This window comes from Scleropages formosus, chromosome 3 (genome assembly GCF_900964775.1).
Source record: "Scleropages formosus chromosome 3, fSclFor1.1, whole genome shotgun sequence".
Taxonomy (NCBI): Eukaryota; Metazoa; Chordata; class Actinopteri; order Osteoglossiformes; family Osteoglossidae; genus Scleropages; species Scleropages formosus.
Window position 1 is genome coordinate 16,338,082 of NC_041808.1, and position 22,261 is coordinate 16,360,342.

The 22,261-nt window shown below is 46.3% G+C and overlaps 1 protein-coding gene across 4 annotated transcripts in view; it reads right to left on the reverse strand.

Annotated features, from left to right (window-relative positions):
* LOC108935166 (microtubule-associated serine/threonine-protein kinase 2-like) overlaps positions 1-21,946 on the reverse strand; it is a 105,920-nt gene extending 83,974 nt beyond the window's left edge. For all 4 annotated transcript variants that reach the window (XM_018753539.2, XM_018753536.2, XM_018753537.2 and 1 more), the window contains exon 1: positions 21,363-21,946. In XM_018753539.2, coding sequence (XP_018609055.1) covers positions 21,363-21,428 — 66 coding nt within the window. In that variant the 5' untranslated portion in view covers positions 21,429-21,946. The remainder of the gene's footprint in view (positions 1-21,362) is intronic.
* Between the last annotated feature and the right edge of the window lie 315 nt (positions 21,947-22,261).

The window sequence follows — 22,261 nt, forward strand, 5'->3', positions numbered from 1 at the left end:
CTCCATAGTGTGTAGTGACAGAGAGTGTGTTCCACTGATGTATGGATGAGTGACCCAGTGTAAGTAGTGTATCTAGCAGCGTAAGTCACCTTGGTGAATAAGGTGTGTGGGCTCATAACACTACAAAGAGTTCATTGGAACTCACTTTGGAGGAAAGTGTCTGCTAAATAGATAAATGTAAATGTAGAATGACACAAAATGAGGATCAGAATGGCAAGTTATGGTTAAAAGATTCACACAGCATACATGTACACATAGACAAAACACCTAAATGGTATGAACGGAAGTGAAGTTTTGATGCACACAGGAACGCCAGCGCCGCTACACTCCGCAGAAAGTGGTCCCTGGTTTGAGTTACGTGCCTGTATGACACAAGCACGGCTCTTGGGACCGTGACCGGAAGCGATTCGTAAAGCAAGGAGCACAAATCATTTCTCCTTCCGTTGAGCTCCACACCAACAGTAGGCTTTGCCAAAGCCACGAGGCAGAGCTGATCCAGAGCAGAAGGAAAGAGTTGAGCAAAATGACCGTGGTGGTAGGAGATATTTAAACAGAAGTGTTCCCATCTGTATCCGCTGTGATGCTTCTGCTCACTACCCTGACCATGTTCATTTGAAGTTTTTACTCAATCCATGTTTCCTGACATGCTGCGTGCCTTCAGAAATAACAGCCCAGTACACATATGCGTATCAACCAACTTCACAGGAAGGCAGACATTAACCACTGAGGACCAAGCCATAAAGCCACAAAACCTTGTCTGGGATACAAGTAAACCATCTGATTGCGCAGTGCTGTCGCCAGCTGGCCTCATGGATGCTCTTTAAGATCTCCACAGTGGACACTTAGTGGTAACCTGACGGCGCCTGTATTGTACTGTGCCTTGGCTTGGAAGGAAGAGGATGACAAGAAGGATGGAATGTAGGACCAAAGTCACAGCAGCTAAGTGTTTTGGGGGGAAAAAAAGCAAAAAACACAACAAAAATGTGTTTGAGGTATGTCTCTTACGAAGGTACAGCAGAGCACCTGCATGCAGGATTCCCTCCTAATTAACAAGCTTCATCACTGTATTCTTCTTAACCATATTTGAACATAACCATGTTTGTCACGTGAGGAGGGGTGGCACAATTTGAAAAGCTTGCATGTTATCCCAGTGTTCATATGTGTTACCTTAGGGTACTTTGGTTTACTCTCACAGCCCTAAAGACGTGCTTCACTTGAACTGGTGACTTCAGAATTGCCCTTATTGTGTGCACTTTACAGTTAGAGAGTGTGCACGAGTGCCTGGTGATGGAACAGCATCCCGTTCAGGGTGTACCCTGCTTCACCCCCTATGACTTAAGGATTTACTACATTTCAATCCCATGTCTTGTGGAAAATGTGTTAGTTATTTTTGTCCATAAATACTAACTAGTAATCAAGCCATAAATACACCAAGTGAGTGAATTGGCCTGAAAACCAGTCAGCAAGAGACTTCAACCATGCCTGCATTAAAAATTCCCAAGGTAGACATCTTGAGCTAGAAGAAGCTAGATGTTAACCACATCTGATTCGCCAGCAGGTCCCTGCTATTTGTCATCTCAGCAGCTTACAAGCTGACACAGGAATGATGTTCATGCATTTGTTCCAAGGTGCGAGCAACACTTCTCGTCACTCCTGCGCCATCAGCACAGACACGTGTCCTGACCGGTGCATCGCAATTCTGCCTCTAATCACTTTTAACAGTGCAGCATGCTGCATGAGGTTTTAAAAAGAGACCATCACATTTCAGACATCCCTCAGGCACTTTCTTGTATTGTTTCATACTACAGGTACTAGAGGGAAACCCTGAGAGGGCATGGTTTCCCAAATAATTTATGACACGGTTAACTGCATGTCATACCACATACCTCACTTTCCATAGGGGATATCCCAACCCAGCACAAATACAGCACTGCTGCCTGCTGCTCAGCACCCCTGTATTCATGACTGAGGCAACAGAAAAAGTCCTGGCCAAATTTACCAAAACAGACACTGCTGTACAAATAACACCAAAGACACTCATGCAAACACATTTAATAAATTTCTGACTGAAGACAATGACAAAACAAAGAATGCTGATTTTTCATATAAACCATATTTTATTAAAGGTTCTAAAAATTCTGACAAAAATGAAGAAACATCCTTGTTTGAAACCACAATATACAGTAAAATAAAAAAAAGTGTATACCTGCTACATGTTCTTAAAAGTGCACACAGAGGTTGAACATTTATATACAGTACATTTATACTATATTGCATACAAGTGAAATACCATTCTAATCACAGATATTTCTGGAAAAGGTTCAGCCTGTTCTGTGCAGACAGACTCTTTACATTTAGCACAAGTGACAGCATACTCATAGTGTACACGTGATACCTCTTTCTTGTTGTGCCCTTTTCTTTCTCTGTGCTCTTCCTTTCCTATGGGTCAGATCTTGTTACCCCACACTTTTCCATGGCTTCCCTAATATTGGCAGGAATCCTTCGGTTTGCGTCAAGCTTTCTCCACATGTGTGGGGCAAGAAGGTACTTGGCCAGCTCTGACCAAAAAAGAAAAAAAGAAAAAGCTATAGCCTGTGAAAGACACTTCAGTGGGCCGGTTGAGGTTGTGAGGTAAACACAATGAACGTATTGAGGGCGGCAGTGTCAATCGCTGCCATGCCCACGTCATCGGAGTAATCGGATATACCTGGGGCTCGACAGCTTAAAAGACAGAAGCGAACGATGAGGGTTGCGGAACCTTGTTTGCCAATCATGCACTTGCTCTGCATCATCCTACCTGCTGCCTTGTACCCTGCTCCTCGCTCCTCTTCCCTTCTCCTGAGACCGCTCCCGCCCTGAACCCTGATCCACTCACTCGTGTTCTGACCCACTGCCTGTTCTCCCGACTCCGATGCTGGATTTCCTAGTTTAGCCCGTTTGCAGTCCGAAGACCCTTGCTTGTACCTGACTTCGATTCCTGTCTAGCGTCTGAATAAACCCCGGTGCACTCTGCACTTGAGTCCGCCCCTTCCTTCCGGGACGAAAACCATGACAGAAGGTTCCGCCTACGGAATGGACTCAGCGGAGCTCGACCGCGTCAAAAGGGCGCTCACTAACCAGGGAACCCGTATGGGTTCGATGGAACAAACCCTGAATAATCTTGCTGAAGCTTTCCAGTCCCTGGTGGAAATGATGCAAGAACAAGGTCTGTTCACGTTGGCGGCCTCCGCCTCTGCACCCGTTTCCAGGCCAGAACTGCCGCCCGAAGCGCCGCCTCTGCCTCTGCCTCCTCATGACCCCCGTCTTCTACCACCAGCTCGTTTTGAAGGTGACTCCGCTCGCTGCGCCGGCTTTTTGATGCAATGTGAGGTGGTATTTTCGACCCTGCCACAAGTTTACAGTGCAGACATAAGCTGTATAAACCTGTAACCTGTATAAACCTATAAAGCTGTAAAAAAGAGTGACATGATGGCGCCGCGGATGGCCGCCTCGGTGTGGAGCTCCACAGTTGTTTTAATGTTTTTGTTAGTTTGCCCTGTTTTTAGTTATACTCCGACAATCAGCTTTACCAGGGAAGAACTGCTGAACATTCGGCAGTACACACCACCAGACATTTTACCGGTTTTCGACCATTCTGACGTTTTGCTGGACATTGTAGTCGGAGGTGCAGCGGCGCTGCTCAAGCGCTCCAAGCGCTCCAAGACGCGCAAGCGCGGAAAGCGAGCCGGCGCGCTTGTCAAGCTCCGAAAGCGCGGCTTTAGAACAGCGCTGCCTAGTATCCATCTGGCGAACCTCCGCTCCTTACCCAACAAAATGGACGAACTTTTCCTCCTGTTCCAAAGAAACAAGGACTTTTTCAACTCTGCTGCTCTGTGCTTCACGGAAACCTGGCTGAATGAAGCCATCCCGGACAGCGCGCTACATCTGCCGGGCTTCCAGCTGTTCAGAGCGGATCGCGACGCGGAATCAGCGGGGAAATCACGCGGCGGTGGGACATGCTTCTACATCAACGAAAGGTGGTGTACAGATGTAACGGCGTTGAAGAAGATGTGCTGTCCCGACCTAGAAGCGCTCTTCATCAACTGCAAGCCTTTCTACTCGCCGCGGGAGTTTTCCTCGTTCATCCTCGTAAGTGTTTACATTCCACCGCAAGCGTGCGTGAACGCAGCGCTTCAGCAGCTGGGCGACCAGATCACTGACACAGAGCAACAACACCCGGACTCTGTTATAATCATTCTCGGGGACTTTAATAAAGCAAATCTCTCCCGTGAACTGCCAAAATACAGACAGCATATTACATGTCCCACCAGAGACAGTAATATTTTGGACCACTGCTACACCACGGTAAAGGATGCATACCACTCTGTTCCACGGGCAGCTTTGGGGCTCTCTGATCACTGCCTGGTTCATCTTATACCGACCTACAGGCAGAAACTGAAATCAGCTAAACCTGTAATAAGAACTGTTAAAAGATGGACTGGGGAAGCAGAGCAGGACTTACAAGCCTGCTTCGAGTGCACTGACTGGAGTGTTTTTGAGGCTGCTGCTAGCGATCTGGATGAGCTCACAGACTCTGTAACATCATATGTCAGTTTCTGTGAGGATATGTGCATCCCTACCAGGACTCATTTAACATACAACAATGACAAACCGTGGTTCACTGCAAAACTCAGACAGCTTCGTCAGGCCAAAGAAGACGCCTACAAGAACGGGGACAGAGTCTTGTATAAACAGGCCAAAAACACACTGGCAAAGGAGATCAGAGTGGCTAAGAGAAACTACTCTGAAAAGCTGAAGAAACAGTTTTCAGCCAATGATCCTGCGTCGGTGTGGAAAGGCATGAAAGACATCACAAATTACAAGACACCACCCCCCGGCACCGTGTCAACTCAACAACTAGCCGACGATTTGAATGAGTTTTATTGCAGGTTTGATAAACCCTGCCTCACACCCTACACCCATTCAGACCCTCTCTCCACCAATCACTTAACAACTCAAGTAACCCCCACCTCCCCCCCTCCTGTACCTTTGATCTGCGAAGAGGAGGTGCGTCGGGTCTTCATCAAACAGAAGACAAGGAAAGCACCAGGCCCAGACGGTGTCTCACCGGCCTGCCTAAAAACCTGTGCTGACCAGCTGGCCCCTATCTTCTCAAAGATCTTCAACAGATCACTGGAGATGTGCGAAGTTCCTTCCTGCTTCAAACGCTCCACCATCATCCCCATCCCAAAGAAACCCAAGATCACAGGACTTAATGACTACAGACCTGTCGCCTTAACATCTGTGGTCATGAAGTCACTTGAAAAACTGGTGTTGGACTACCTGAAAGACATCACTGGACCCTTGCTGGACCCCCTGCAGTTTGCTTACCGAGCAAACAGGTCTGTGGATGATGCAGTCAACATGGGACTGCACTACATTCTGCAACATCTGGACAAACCAGGGACTTATGCGAGAATCCTGTTCGTGGACTTCAGCTCAGCCTTCAACACCATCATCCCACACCTCCTCCTGTCCAAATTAACCCAACTCTCTGTGCCCACCTCCATCTGTCAGTGGATCACCAACTTTCTGACAGACAGGCAGCAGATAGTGAGGCTGGGAAAATTCTCATCCGAAACTCGCACAATCAGTACCGGAGCCCCCCAGGGAGGTGTGCTCTCCCCACTGCTCTTCTCCCTGTACACCAACGACTGCACCGCGAAAGACCCCTCTGTCAAACTCCTGAAGTTTGCAGACGACACCACACTCATCGGCCTCATCCAGAATGGCGACGAGTCTGCCTATAGACAGGAGGTCCAAGAGCTGGCTGTCTGGTGCAGTCATAACAACCTGGAGCTGAACACGCTCAAAACAGTGGAGATGATCGTAGACTTCAGGAGAAACACCTCAGCATTATCCCCACTCACCATCATGAACAGCACTGTGGCAACAGTGGAGTCATTCAGGTTCCTGGGCACCACCATCTCACAGGACCTGAAGTGGGAGCCCCACATAGACTCCATTGTGAAGAAGGCCCAGCAGAGGTTGTACTTCCTTCGCCAGCTGAGGAAGTTCAACCTGCCACAGGAGCTACTGCTGCAATTCTACTCTGCAGTCATCGAGTCCGTCCTCTGCACCTCTATAACTGTCTGGTTCGGCTCAGCTACGAAGTCAGACATCAGAAGACTGCAGCGGATAGTTCGGACTGCTGGAAGAATCATCGGCACATCCCCCCCAGCTCTCCAAGAACTGCACTCGTCCAGAGTCAGTAAAAGGGCGAGCAAAATCATTCTAGACCCCTCACATCCAGGCCACTTCCTCTTCGAACCCTTGCCATCTGGCCGGCGCTACAGAGCACTGTGCACCAGGACAGCCAGGCATAAGAAAAGTTTCTTTCCTCAGGCCATCTACCTCATGAACACCTAAATCTCTCACCTAGAGAGTAAACCGTGCAATACATAATGCTATTTATATTTATAACTATTTATCACATTTCTCTTACACTCCCTTGCATTTGTATCTAGCGACTATTTTTGTACTATTTTTGTATATTGGGTACTTTATATTTTTTAATATTTTTTGTCCCTTGCTCGCGTGCTCTATCTTCTCATCTGTGTCTTGTCACTGTCATTCTGTCTGTGCTGTGGTGGTTCCTGTCACCAGGACAAATTCCTTGTATGTGCGAACATACTTGGCAATAAAGCTCGTTCTGATTCTGATTCTGATTCTGTATTGCTTACATCATGTCGCTCCTCACTGGTCGGGCTTTGGATTGGGCCACTGCCACCTGGGAATGCAATTCTAAGTCAACATACAAAGGACTTCAAAACCCGATTTCAAGCCGTGTTTGGTCTACCCCCGTACGATGAAACTATCTGCGAGCGGCTGTTTGTGATAAGGCAGGGGGAACAGACGGTGGCAAATTACGCTACTGAATTCCGCACCCTCACCATGCGCAGTGACTGGGGCCAGACGGCGCTCCTTGCCAGTTTCCGTAGAAGCTTGGATTCTCTCGTACGCAAAGAGATGGCTTTCAGAGGGGAAAAGTGGACCCTAGATCAGTTAATCGACACAGCGGTGGCCATCGACAATGCCGCACGAACCAAGGAACCTCTGTGCCGCGCCTCTCCGGAGTGAACCGGTAATGATCGCAGGGGAGCGGAGCCCATGCAGCTGGGGCAAGGTCGACTGTCGCCAGCTGAAAGGCAGCGGAGGTTTCAAGAAGACCTCTGCCTGTACTGTGGGGAGCGAGGCCATCGTCGTCTCCGGTGCGCCCCCCGTACCAGAGCCCAGGTGAGTGGAATTCTGCACTGCGACTGCTTGACTGTAGCAGTTTCATTGTTATGGGGTAAGGGGAGTGTATCAGTCCAAGCTTTGGTCGACTCAGGGGCCGCTGGATGTTTTATGGATGCTAAGTTTGCCCGGTTCCACAAGATACCTATAGCCGTATGCCCCAAGCGCCTGAAAATCAACGCCCTGGAGGGGCAACCCCTAGGCAGGGGTTTCATAGATTCCCAGACTGTACCTATTCAAACTGCCATTGGAGCTTGTCACCATGAATCACTTCAGTTCTACCTTATTGCATCACCTGAGGTCCCTGTGATGCTGGGATTTCCGTAGCTAGCTCATCATGACCCCGTGTTTACTTGGAGTACAGGAGAACTAACAGCTTGGGGACGTCAGTGCGAAGGTCGCCGTCTTAAGTTGCCTTGCAGGGCGACCTCAATCGAGGGCACGACGCCCGTACAGCCTCTCCTGATCCCTCCTGAGTATCGAGAGCTGGCCCAAGTCTTCAGCCGTGAGCACGCCGCCAAGCTCCCTCCTCATCGCCCCGGGACTGTGCCATTGACCTCTTACCAGGTACTACACCCCCTCGTAGTCGCATTTATCCACTGTCCCGGCCCGAACACCAGGCACTACAGCAATATATCACAGAGGCACTCTCCTCCGGCATCATTCGACCCTCCACCTCTCCAGCCTCCGGTGGATTTTTCTTTGTGGAAAAGAAGGACGGAAGGCTCCGTCCATGCATAGATTACAGGAGCTTGAACTGCATCACTGTCAGGTGCCCCCATCCCATGCCGCTGATCACAGCCGCCCTTGAACAGGTACGTGATGCAAGGTGGTTCACGAAATTATACCTTCGGAGCGCTTATAACATCATACGTATCAGAGAAGGGGACAAGTGGAAGACCGCTTTCAGTACCACCATGGGGCATTATGAGTACCGGGTAATGCCTTTTGGCCTTGCCAACGCACCGAGTGTTTTTCAGACCTTTGTCAACCACGTGCTGGGGGACCTGGTCAACAACGGGGTGCTTGTCTACCTGGATGATATCCTGATCTGTTCTAAAGACTTGCACCACCACGTGGAGCTGGTCAAACAGGTATTAAAGTGTCTGCTCTGGAATCACCTGTATGTCAAGCTTGAGAAATCTGAGTTCCACCGACAACGAGCATCCTTCCTCAGCTTTGTACTGACCCCAGGCGGAGTGACCATGGACCCCGGTAAGGTACGTGCTTTATTAGAATGGCCATGTTCGACCACCACAAAGGCCCTTCGACGTTTCCTCGGGTTTGCAAACTTATCGTCGCTTCATCAGAAATTTCTGTATGATCTCAGCCCCTCTTGCTGTGTTAACAGCGAATAAAGCACCTCGACTCCCCTGGAACCCTGAGGCTCAGCAGGCATTTGAACTTAAGCATCGGTTCACCTCAGCGCCTATCCTGCACCAACCGGATCCTGAACTCCCGTTCATCGTGGAGGTTGATGCATCAGAGACCGGGGTAGGTGCAGTGCTGTCCCAACGGCAAGGTGCACCTGAGAAAATGTACACCTGTGCTTTCTTTTCTATGAAGTTGTCCCCTGCAGAAAGAAATTATGACATAGAAAACCAGGAGTTGTTGGCAATGAAATTGGTGTTAGAAGAATGGGCGCCATTGGTTGGAGGGTGCCAAACATCCCTTTTTGGTACTCGCTGATCACAAGAATCTGGAGTACCTTCAGAGCGCTCGACGTCTGAACTCCAGACAAGCCAGGTGGGCTCTCTTTTTTTCTTGTTTCAACTTCACTGTCACCTATAGGCCCAGAACGAAAAACACCAAGGTCGACACCCTATCACGCATTCACAAAGAAAAGTCATGCCCAGAAGAACTGGATTACATCCTGCCCCAGACCAGCGTGGTGGCTCCCGTACTATGGGACATAAACCAAGGACAGAACCCTGACACCGAACCCGAACCGTCCAGAAAACCCATTGGTAAGCAATATGTTCCCCCCGGAATGCGGAGGACGCTACTCCAATGGGCCCACAACCGTCCAGCCGCAGGCCATCCTGGCTTCAGTAAGACCCAAGAGCAATTACAAAGACAATTCTGGTGGCCTTCTCTGAAGGAAGACGTACAGGACTACATCCAGGCGTGTCCTGTCTGCTCCCAAACTAAGGAGCCCAACCACAAACCTGCCGGCCTCCTACAACCATTGCCAGTGCCCCATCGCCCCTGGACCCACATCGCCCTAGACTTCCTAGTTGATCTCCCCAGTTCGGAAGGTAAGACCACGATCCTGACTGTCATTGACCGCTTTTCTAAAGGATGTCGTCTAGTTCCCTTGCCCAAATTGCCAACTGCATTAGAGACCGCTGAACTTCTTTTCCATCATGTTTTTCGTCTCTACAGATTAGCCGAGGATATCGTATCTGACCGCGGGCCTCAGTTCACCTCATGGGTATGGAAGGCCTTCTGGAAGAAGTTGGGAATCTCGGTGAGTCTAACCTCAGGTCATCACCCGCAGGCCAATGGACAAGTAGAACGGCTGCAACAAGACATAGGACGTTTCCTCCGAAGTTATTGCTTTGACACCCCACAACATTGGGTACGGTACCTACCCTGGGCCAAATACGCCCACAACACCCTTACCCACACATCGACCAAGCACTCACCCTTCCAATGCATCTTAGGTTACCAGCCGCCGCTGTTTCCCTGGCATCCCGAGCCCAGTAACGTGCCCGCAGTGGACACCTGGTACAAGAATAGCAGGAAGGTGTGGAGGTCAGTACGGGACCATCTCCTGCGTCGTCGAGCACAAATCAAACAACAGGAGGATCGCCGACGACGACCCCTCACCAACTTGCCAGGTCAGAGGGTCTGGTTATCCACCCGTGGCCTACAAGGGCCATACATGTCCAAAAAACTCAGCCCCAGGTATTTGGGCCCTTTTAAGGTCCTATGACGGGTCACCCCGGTCACCTATCAGTTGCAATTGCCCTGCCACTTGCGAGTAAACCCCTCTTTTCATGTGTCGTTCCTGAAACCCTTGGCCATTTCTCTCCATCAGCCTCAGCCCGCTCCGATATCCTTGCCCGATGGAGGCGGCCCTGCTTACGTCGTTCGGGCACTCCTGGATTCCCGTCGCCGGGGACGGACCATTCAGTACCTGGTGGACTGGGAGGGATATGGCCCTGAGGAGCGCAGCTGGGTGGCAGCCCGTGATATCCTGGACCCTGACCTGATTTCTGCTTTTCACAGGGCTCATCCGGACCGGGCTGCTCCCGGGCCTCGCGGTCGTCCTCCGGGTTCACGTTGGCGTCTAGAGCCGCTGCTGGAGGCGGGGGGGGGGTCATGCCATGCCCACGTCATCGGATACACCTGGGGCTCGACAGCTTAAAAGGCAGAAGCGAACGATGAGGGTTGCGGAACCTTGTTTGCCAATCATGCACTCGCTCTATGTCATCCTACCTGCTGCCCTGTACCCTGCTCCTCGCTCCTAGCTCCTCTTCCCTTCTCCTGAGACCGCTCCTGCCCTGAACCCTGATCCACTCACTCGTGTTCTGACCCACTGCCTGTTCTCCCGACTCCGACGCTGGATTTCCTAGTTTAGCCCATTTGCAGTCTGAAGACCCTTGCTTGTACCTGATTTTGATTCCTGTCTAGCGTCTGAATAAACCCCGGTGCACTCTGCACTTGAGTCCGCCCCTTCCTTCCAGGACGAAAACCATGACAATCACGTTGAAAAAGGTCATCAGCAAGTTGTCTTTCATTTATACATTCACAATATCTGGTCCATTCTGTTCACACTTTGTTTTGTTGTAGAAACTTTTATATTTCTGGTTTCCTCTTTTGCCTGCTCTCATCACGAGAGGTATCTCTGTGCACGGTGCTTAGGAGTATGATGGCCTACTTCTTTGGGACATGGCTCACCATCTTATTCCCATGAAACCCAAAGCGACCTGTGTGCATGGCACTAGCTCTGGAGACCTTCATAATAGGTAGGCTGGTGCAGTGGTGAGTTCCCACAATTGTAAGATTTTCAGAAAGAGGAATACTTCTGAAAAAGTGAATTGTTATGTTACAGCTTGAGTTTCTCTGATGCACAGCTGACGGACTACAGTCTGTGCTCCCTCCCCGTACACACTAAGCAATCAATGGCATAGGGTACACAAGCATCACAGACCGAAAAAAATTTGATGCCACACTTTTCCAATTTCTTTGGCATGTACTTCCTGAATCTGCACCTCCCCCAGAATGGGACAAGTTGCTCATTTACAGTGACACAATTGAGGCACAAATCACTTCCTACACTTAGCTACAAAACGGTCCTACATATAACTGAAGGGAGCAAGATGGTCTTCTTACAGTCTGGAGGCTCTGGTCCTTCTGTTGTTGAAACAAGGTACAGATCTAATGTCCTCAAACAGTTCCCAACCTATTGTTGCTATATATTTGAGAAAAGATCCCCAAAAACCTGTCATGCCCCCGACGGCGGCGCAACAGGGAACACCTACCACAACTCGTTAAAAGCAGGTATAAGAAGGGAATGCGAAACACAGCACGGTGCAGAACCTTGTTCAGCCTTATTGATCACTCGCGCTCCTTGCCCTGCTGCTCCCGGTCCTCGCTCCCCGATCCTTGCTCCTTGCCCTGCTCCCCCCGGTCCTCGCTCCCCGATTCTTGCTCCTTGCCCTGCTCCCCGATCCTCGCCCTCACTCTGCTCCCCGATCCTCGTCTCCGACTCACTGGTTTGCCTGATCACTCGCCTGTTTCTTGCATTACGGTTCTTGGATTTGCCCCTTTGGATTCTGTTTGCACATTGGTTACCCTTTGCCTGTTTTTTTGATAATGTCTACCGAACTGCCCCATGACCAACCTTCTTGTGCTCCGCACTGGGGTCCGACGCAATTGCGCCGGGGAAACATCATGACAAAAGCGGCAAGAATAATCAGCCTAATAAATGCATTAAATTCCTCTTTGTTACATTTTTCCAGTTCATAAATTTTCCCATGGTAACTTTACCCCTCCAAATTTGTGCATGTTATTACCTCATCAACAATGTCTTTTTTGAAAACAGAGTGACATTCTGCTTTACATGACATGGTAAAATGTGCAACAGGCCCAGGAGAGCTTCTGAGGATCTTGTGCTTCCATGCTTTCCCCTGAGCTGGAGGTGTCTCTTCCCAATAAGTGCTGTTGCAGTTCTCCCTCTCTGGTTGCAAAGGATCTCATTCCTTCTCAGAAGACTCCTCTGAGCTTTCTGCATCAGTCTGAAGAATTGAGCTCCCTGACACACTAGCACCGGGATCATAATCTAGGTCCTCGGAGTCAGAAATGTCAAATTCAGATTCTAAACCCAGACCAGTTCCCTTGGGGATCTCCACATCTTCATACATATATCTATCAACCATCACTGTAAATGCTCCAAAGTACAGTATGATTGTCTAAAACAAAGTGTAAACAAAGGAGTCATGAAGTACAGCAACAGCAAAACAATATCAAGAACAAAATATCTACAGTACAATTTCAGGAAATAGCACTGAATAAATACTTACATTTAACAAATATTTTCAAGACCAGGAGAATGGGCAACAATACATGGCCCTGAGTCTGTGTGGAAGTACAGAAAGAGATGAAGGAATCTATCAATAATACTATATCATACATCACATATGGAACTTTGAGAAGGGAAAAAAAAAAAAAAAAAAACAAACTTACATGTACTGACTGCAAAATACACCTTTTTTTCAAAAAGTGGGGCTGAAGTCATATGCGGTACAGTAAGAAATGGAGCAAAGGACTGTTTTATTATCATATCAAAAACAAAGACGTATCACTTCCAGGCATGTAGTTTGTTGTCAGATCACATTTAACTGATGTTATGCATTCCAGAATAAATTTTTCTAATAAGCACAGAATTTCAAATGTATTACTGGGATGCAAAGCACCAACTTTAATACTTTTTACACATTACTCCATAAACATGCGTGGGGTCGTATTGATTCTTTTTTGCATCGTTTAAAAAACCATATTTCAAAAGAATAAAAACACTAAACGAAATATTCACTGGGTGGGGATGCAAAAAAACTGCATATCTCACCATTGAAAACATGAAATTTCATAAATTTTGCAATTCAGCCAAATAATGATGTCAGTTTGACCCCAAATCAATGCCAGGGCTGTGTATTCACATGAATAGCATAATCTGGGTATGGCCTCGGTGACTGGCACAAAACACTTGACCAACAACACTGTCCTATCCATAAAGCCCACACTGTAAAAAATATAGGACCATCGTAGCTGAACACATTGTGAAACTGTGTGCTTTCCTCAGTAAAGCTGTCTTGTTTCAGGAAGTCACTCGAAATCTCTCATGAGGCAGCAGCGCTGGTCACAACTTGCTTCACAGATTGAAACACAGGGTCCATCATTTCCTGTTTATTAACACACTGAGAAAAACAGGTAAGATTAATGACCCTTTCGAAACGGAATGCCTACATTTCCTCTGTCCAAGTCAGACAACCTCCAAGTCCTGAATCTACTATCAGCAGCACTGTGCAGCAGTAAAGCAACTAAGCTTGTGGAAAAAATGCTGTAAGAGTAAATTGATCTTTCCCAAGGCAGTAGCCAAGAACAGAATGCTGTAATGTAATGCAATGCAATTACATCACAGCAGGTAGAGACAGTTGTAACTACTCCAAACTGCACTCAAAGGATGCACGCTGGAACCCTGATGTCACAACAGTACTCCTGAGTAAGGTCCTTACCCTGACATGCTCCAGTAGAGGTTACCCAGCTGTATAAACGGGTAAACCCTTGTACAAAGCTCAGTATACCAAGCTAACACTAAGTCGCATTATGTCACCCAGAGGGTCATTAGTTTCACCATCTCTGTAAGAAATGTGCTTGTCACTTTCAGGCAGTAATAACACTATCACCTCAAGTTCAAGCTAAAGGTTCTTTTTTGACAGCATCACTTCCAAGTATCTGTGTATACATTTGAAATACAAAGACTGAGTAAAGCAAGTGCTAAGACTATGATATAGGGAGCTTAACTGTGTGAAGAAGGATGAAAGTGGGATGTGGATTGGGGAGAGGCTAATATTGCCTCCATACAGCTGCTCAATGGTTCAGAGAGGAGACAAATGAGGTGTGTCATCAGAAATCCCCAGCTATTCTCACTCAGAGTTCAGCAGTGCCTTCCCACAGCCTGGAATCCTCCTTCTGAATGGTAATGAAAGCAAAGTCCAGGGCCCCATATCATGAATCATGGTGATGAATGGTTCCACCACCTGCTGAGCACCTACAGTTGCAATTGCTTCCATCTACCAGGATCTGGACCCAATACTTATGTTAACTTTAAAAAAAAAAGAAATGGTAGTCATTCATAACAGTTTGATAACATTCAAACATTTAAGAAGCCTACTTAAAATACCCACCATTATTTAGAATTATGTGATGTTGATTATTGATTTGGCCTACCACTCAGCAAACAAAGAAGACTAAACTGGTAAATGACATGACTTAAGCAAAAACACACATTTACCCCCATTTTCCTGATGTTACTCTCCTTATTACTTTATTAGTATTATTTGGCAGACATTAAGCAAGTCTAACAACTATTAGGCAAGTAGTGCTTACTTAGCAGGCAATAAGTAAATCTAAGTATACCCAGCATTAAGGAGCTACACAGTACATAGTGTTAGTGCCCCTCCCTAATGACCACATCTATTACAAACATATTCTTCCCCATAACTGCCTTTTTGTATTTTTGTGCTTTGACCCCCTAAAAAACACTGATAACCAGGTCTGTATGGAAAGGGAAATTTTACATTCATTCATTCATTTAGCAGATGCTTTCTAAAAAAAAAAAAACCATACAATTATTATTATTAGCTTACATTCAGTGAATGCCTTTGTGCAAGATAACTTACAATGCTAGACACACTAAAGTAATTACAATTATACCCATCCACACAGTACAGCAGTGTAACATTCACTCATATATGCATGCAGAGAAAACCCAGGTGAATACAGGAGTAAGGCATCCACATGTACTGAACTGGACTCAAAACGGTATCCAAACCTACAGCCAGGGCACTATGACGCACCGGTGCTACCTGCTACACCACTACGCATTGAATCCTTATGTGGGTTCACTTCCATGCTATAGAAACAATTTTTTTTTTTTTTTTTTTTTAGCAGCAGCAACACTGTTTGATACCATAAGGACTTCACAGCCAGAAATGTGTGGCTTACAGTGAAAAGAAATCTAGAGAGGCAAAAACAAAGGAAAAAACAGGGTTTTCGATTTATACTGAAACCCTGGAAGGTGAAGATGAGAAAGTAAAAAAAAAACAGCAGTTACAGTACAATGGCATGGAGGAAGGAGGGAAAATGCAGAAGTGAGAAATGATTTAGGAACTCCAGATGTCACACAGCTTGGCCAGACTTCACACAGAGGCAAAGAGAAAGCGGCGATTTGACAGCACAGGGCAGGGTGGGATCATGGCAGCAGATGGCCATCTGCAATGTAGAAGGCTCACGGGAGAGTTTGAACCCCAATACGCCTACACAGAGGTCAGCTGCCAGAGAAGAAAAGCAGACCCTCCTCACAAAGCCAGAAACAGTAGAATGTAGGCCAATTTACACATACTTTGTCTTGATTCCCTGAATTATTTCTCACCTCCACATACTTCTCTCTTTCTTTATACTAAAATACAGGGAACCTCAACTTTGCATTCACTCTTACCAAGAATACCACTCTTTTAAAATGTATTTTTAGAGCACTCTTTTCAACATACTGATGTATTAGGCTGAACAGCTGATCACTAGCGACACAGCAGTGATAAAAGAAAATCAAAAGGCATAGATAACCGCAAGCCATCTGGCAACTGCGAAGAGGAAAACAGAAAACCTAAAAGAACTGACATTATTTAAAAATGTCAGACGTGTATCTACTTCTGAAGGTGAATTCAGCTGATCTCTGCAAAGGTCTTCACACAGGCCTTCCGTGTACAAGCAGACTGCTGGCTGGCTACAAATAATAAGAGATGAGCACATCTCCCAATGAACCTGTGGTGCATAAAGCAAGTCACCAGCTTGCCAGAGCTCCTATCACTGAAATGAACATCCTCCTTTTACAGAGGGTGTAAGGTATGTGCACAACTGTTAATGTTGCTTTTCCCTTTGCTTATCACAATCTTTTTTTAAAATAAAATTTTATCTTTTTAAGATAAAGGTAGAACTTACTCAAAAAAACTGACCTTTGTTTTGCTACTGACCACAAGCTAAAAAGAAAGCCCTTAAATCATGGCTTGGAATGTCAGTAATCCAGCACAAGCAATTATCTCAAAGTTCTGCATTTTATAAAGGGATTCTGTGGATATATTTTTAATAAGATGTGTATTACTACAGACTTGCACTGTATGACAGTTTTCATGTTAAATGGGACCTTTTACAAAGTCAGTTCATAGTATTCTCAAACTTAAGACAAACAAAAAGGCAATTGCTTATTTTGCACCAGCTAGACAACTATAGAAGACAAAGTATTGATTCTTGGCCAAATAGAAGATTAACAATTACCAACAGGCAAAAGTGTTTATCTAAAGGCCAATCCACTAGGAGAGAATCTGCATGTTTTCTGTGTACTCCCAAGAATGGGAGAGTCTTTTTCCTTTTCAGAACTGCACCTGCTACCACTGTTCCCTCTATAACAACAACACTGTAAAGTCTGGGACAGTCTATTCCCTTTTCTATTATTAACAACACAGCAATAAACAGGAGGAGAGCATCATAATCAAGAATAAGGAAGGGCAGTGAGATGCTATCGAGACTTACAGATTTTAACCCTTATCAGTAGACAAGTGGCCCCATCGCTGACTTTTAAACTAAAGAATTCTAGGTTTCACTATGATTTCCAATGTGGGCTTAAAAGAGTTCAAATAATTTTAAAGAAAAAAAACGCATGTTTCTCTCACTTGGATGCGACTAGAAAGGGGAAAAAAAAAAACATTTGGTAAAACTTATCTACAATACATGGGTTTTTTTTTGGGGGGGACGGTTTGTTTTCTTCTTTCATTATTTTTCAGCCACAACATGAATGCTGTTCTTATTTCTGCTGCCAACCCGACATCAATGGCACTCTTGAGAGCGCCTATCAGAGGCGCACAACTCTTTGTGAGAAAGTGCAGGCTGCCAAAAGGTGCCTTCCAAATTACTTGAATTGAGCAGCTTGGACTGTTTTTCATGTCCCACAGATGCCGGCAAAGTCATCTTCGCAACGGCACAGCATGTATGCGTGTGTGCGTATGTGTAGGCACACATACACACATTTTTTGTTAACTTCCCTTTTAAGATAGAACACGGAAATTGAAAGTTTATTAAAGACCCAAACCTTCCTGCGCTTCCTGAACATTCACGCACTAAGTTTTACTGAGTATTTAATAGTAATAACTCAATTTAAGGTGTGTCAGTCTCCTCAACAAGGTAGAAAGAAATGCATCTTTGGATGTACTTTGAATGGAGACATGTGGAGGGTCTGCAGCTGCCATCCAGACAGCGCCCTGAAGCCATTTCCTGGAGTCCCATTTTCCCAGGTCTTTGCCACCTCCCTCTCAAGGAGGCTTTGTGAGACACTACAGTGGGTTTATGGGTTAATCAGGCTGGGTTCTCTCTCCCCAGGCCCACAAGTCAGTTGGCACCACCACTCTAGCTGAGAAACAAGTCTAGCTGCAGCCCTCATTAGTCTTTAATATCAACAGCTTGTGGGGCGCTCGTGCGGTGCAGAGCCAGTGGGGGGTCAGTGAAAAACAAAGACCCACACCCCACTCCTTTAATCCATTCAGAAACTAATGAGCTTACAGGAACTGTGTGCGGAAGTGGTACTAATGAAGATGGCTGTAACAAATCTATTGGATTAGGGGAAACAATTAGATTTTGTTGTGGTTTAATATTAGGGGACAAATAACGGAAGACACAGACATGTGCAGAAAAACCACTGGCATCCGTATCACATTTGAAAGTGTGGACCGCTGAATCAGCTGTGGAATTCAATTATCCCCAACAGCCTGACAACCTCCCAGAGGACTCTTCGTACAATGACCTGCAGCGTGCGCAGGAACCCAGTGAACAGAATGTTTGTTGAATTTCTTTTTAACATAGCGAGCAGCAAATCAGCCGGCATTAGTTAATGGGGACAAATACTTTGTGACACAATTGGATGTGGGTGTGTGTTTAATTCATGCCCTACATCAAAGGAATACAGAAACAATGAGGATTAGTTTCACTGCAATTAAACTTAATAACATAGAGACTAAAACTGACCTGGTTTCAAAGTAGACAAACACCACCTTTATAATGCAAATGCTGCAAGTGTGAAAAAAATCCTGACCATCCATAAAAATATGCTAGCAGTACAGTTGTAACTTGGTTTGTCACACTTCAAAAAAAAATTGGTGAAAATCTTTACAATTACAGGAATACTGACCTGAAATAAAAAACACCACCACCTTTTGATATGTTTGATTTGAGATGTGCCAGTGATCGATGAACGCTAACCTGTTGGCAGATCTGGATGAGGGAAGATTTGCATGAATCAAAGCCCTTCACTGCACTACAGGCACATCCTGGCTGCTTACAACACTCATGGATACCCCCTTAGCATACTTTCCTAAAGGACATCCCTCCATTCTTCCACAGTGCACCATTATTGCTAATGAATACGGATGCAGCTAAAAGTATGTACACATAAACATACATACATGGACAAGCGGTTTCGGACAATGTGTGTATGTGTATGTATTCCACATACATTCATGCTCAGACTAACACAAAAAAGCAATAAGTGTTATTATGAAAGTGAAGGCTTAATTATTAATATGATTAACTGATAAATTGTATTTCTACCTCTGAAAATGAAAAACTGAACAGATCAAAAGCTTAGCCATAATAATAAATAACTAGATAATTACAATTATTAGTTACAAAGAAAACAAGGCTAAAGCTAATTTAAAGCAAAATACAGGCAAATAAGTGAAATATTCTGAATATGAAATGGTTATCTAGGGCAACTCTATATTTACCGTTCAAGACCAAGGCATCTTCCCCAGCGACATGGCCCACAACCCCTTTTTAGCCACCAAAAGGACACATTTCTAAGGGAGTCTGCCAGTCAGCACTGATGGGCAAGTTTCCAAACTGTCTGGTCTTTTGGGGGGGGTGAATGCGAGAACAGCAGTGGATGGCAACCGGCACTGACAACACATCTCCTTATATCCCTGCATCTGTGAATGATGTTTGGCTTTAAGGTGGTCATGTCTCCTACAGTAAATCATTTCACACAGTATGAATGTATACTGGGGCTAAGATCTATCTGCTACATCTTGAACAGGTGAAACTCACAGGAGTCGACTCATGCCTGTAGCCCTTACACTTGTGTAGCAATAAGCTTGTATGCACCTTCTGGAACGATGAACCTCGGTGCAGCAAGTGGTAGGTAACAAACTAGGTTTGCCTGAGACTTTCATGTCTGTAGCCATGTCTCCTTCTCTAATGTAATGCATAAATTGTACTTTTGCTGAGATTTATGTCGCTTTGGACAAAAGCATCTGCAAAATGAATAAATGTAAATGTAAACTCCCCAAGGGGGGTGTGGTGGCGCAGTGGGTTGGACCACAGTCCTGCTGTCCGGTGGGTCTGGGGTTCGAGTCCCGCTTGGGGTACCTTGCGACGGACTGGCGTCCCGTCCTGGGTGTGTCCCCTCCCCCTCCGGCCTTACGCCCTGTGTTGCCGGGTAGGCTCCGGTTCCCCATGACCCCATATGGGACAAGCGGCTCTGAAGATGTGTGTGTGTGTGTGTAAACTCCCCATTTTAGGATGTGTTACATTGTGGGCCTTATATGCAGAAGGCACAGACACAGGGAGGTGTGATTCCCCAGTTCTTTGTCCAAGATCATATCTTAATATTTTATGGCTCAAATTCATTACACTAATTACCACCCTGAAAAAAAACTCTTGCAGTATTACTATTGGCATTTAAACCAGACGAGCAAAGTGTAAACTGTAGTTTGAGCTACAGTAATTTTAAGTTATGGGTAAGTTTTATCTTTACATGAACAATATGAATTGGTTTCTGGTTTAACATTCAGAAAGTGACATCTGCTTGTGAAAACATTCATTCCTTACTGTTCCTATCTGCAGTACAGCAGTTATTTCATTTACATCTTGACACCTATTCAAAACTCGAATGCACACAACACTACAGTCACATCATCATCAGTTTTCTAAGCTCTTCACAAGTTTTGTTTCCACCTGGGAACACCAACTCTCGACAGCATCTGTGACGCATCTACTGGCATAATGGAAAACGGCCGTGAAACATCTGTGTCAAATAAGATGTCATTTGAGACACATTGAGCCAAGCATCCTAAAGACTGTCTGCGCTCATCACGGAAAACGAAAAACGAATCGATTCTCATCATCACAACTGAGAAAACTGAAAAGCTTGTCAAACCGTGCACACTTTTCATCAACTGTTTCTCCATCTTGGCGGACAAATAGCTGAGATTTGATGGATATTGATCTTTACTCAGCTGACATCTTTGTCCAAAATGACTTGAACTGTTAATCAACCTTACTAACAGAGTATCACCACTGTATCAGAGCATCGATTAAGCATAAATACCCTGATCAGGGGAGATACACCAAGAGGGGGGATCGGATCCCAAACAAGAACTTGATTGAAGAATGCGGGGCATCATCACATCAGCCCAAATCACTACGCCTCCTGCTGACTCAAGGCGAGCAAAACGATGAGGTGAGAGTGAACGGACTTACAAAAGATACATGGTGAAGGTCAAACGGCCATTACTGGGTTTAATCGCCTGCAGAACATCAGTCAGCCGTGTCCGTAATATCGCGGTCTGCCGCCGGCGAGAGCGCGCACACTCGGTGACTCGCACAGCTCAGCCGCTCCCTAACGCCGCCTGACGCGTTTGCGTTGCTCTGTCCACCGCCGGGCGACATTCCTTCCCGCCCCCCGCTGACTGTCTGAATCAGCCCAAGGACTCAGAAAAGACAAGTGAGCCGCTTCAGTTCAGCCAGAAACTCACCGCATCGCCCGGCTTCCCCTCCGAATTCGGCAGTTTCCGTTTATTCTTACTTGCGCTCCTCTTCATTTCGGGCAGCTGCGTTCTCGTACAAAAAAAAAAACCGTTACGGGAACAATTATTATTAGTTGGTTTAAGTACTAACTTTTGTTGTACCGGCTGTACAGCGACAAGAGCGCTTCTAGAGGGACACCAGACCCGCCGGCAACCAGTTTAACCTAAACTAAAGCTTGCGATGTAATGACTACGGCGAATGACTCATTTTGTTCAGTAATGGTATGCGAGCTGCGTCCCTCGCAGTCTCAGAAACTGAGCGCACTGGCGGCACGGGAACGCTGTCCTCCACTTCCCACGCCCCTCTCTTGCTTTTCTGCATATTTGCGTCTCTCCTTCGGCAACATACGGCGTATGTTGAAATGGCTCTCAGTGCCTCCCTTTGCAGTTCCGAACTGCGCACGGCTCCGGCCTGAAGCGCCTCGGCGAGGGCTGGCGGCACGTGTCGTCGCGGGAGGCTGCGCGCGCCGCTCTGCAGGTGGCTTGCGGTAAAGTCAAAGTGCTCGCGCCTTGTCCTCAGTGATTCTGGACGTTTCCGCGCGTAATACGTGCGCGCTCCGTTTATCGCATTCGACAGATGCGCTGAATTAGAGCAGGGATGCTGCATATTTGACGGCGTAAAATAACGTTCAAGCTCTTCCTCATTCCTTCAGTTATTCTTGGGTTCTGTATGAATCGGAATCAAATGAGATTTATTTATTTGGCCAGTTATGCACACGCATACAATGAATTTTGCTTCGATTCCCGTTCATTGTAGACAAAAAAACACAACATACATACATACACATGGGGGGGGGGGGGGAGTAAATAACGGGATGGAATCTGATGAGGGATCGAATAAATAAGAA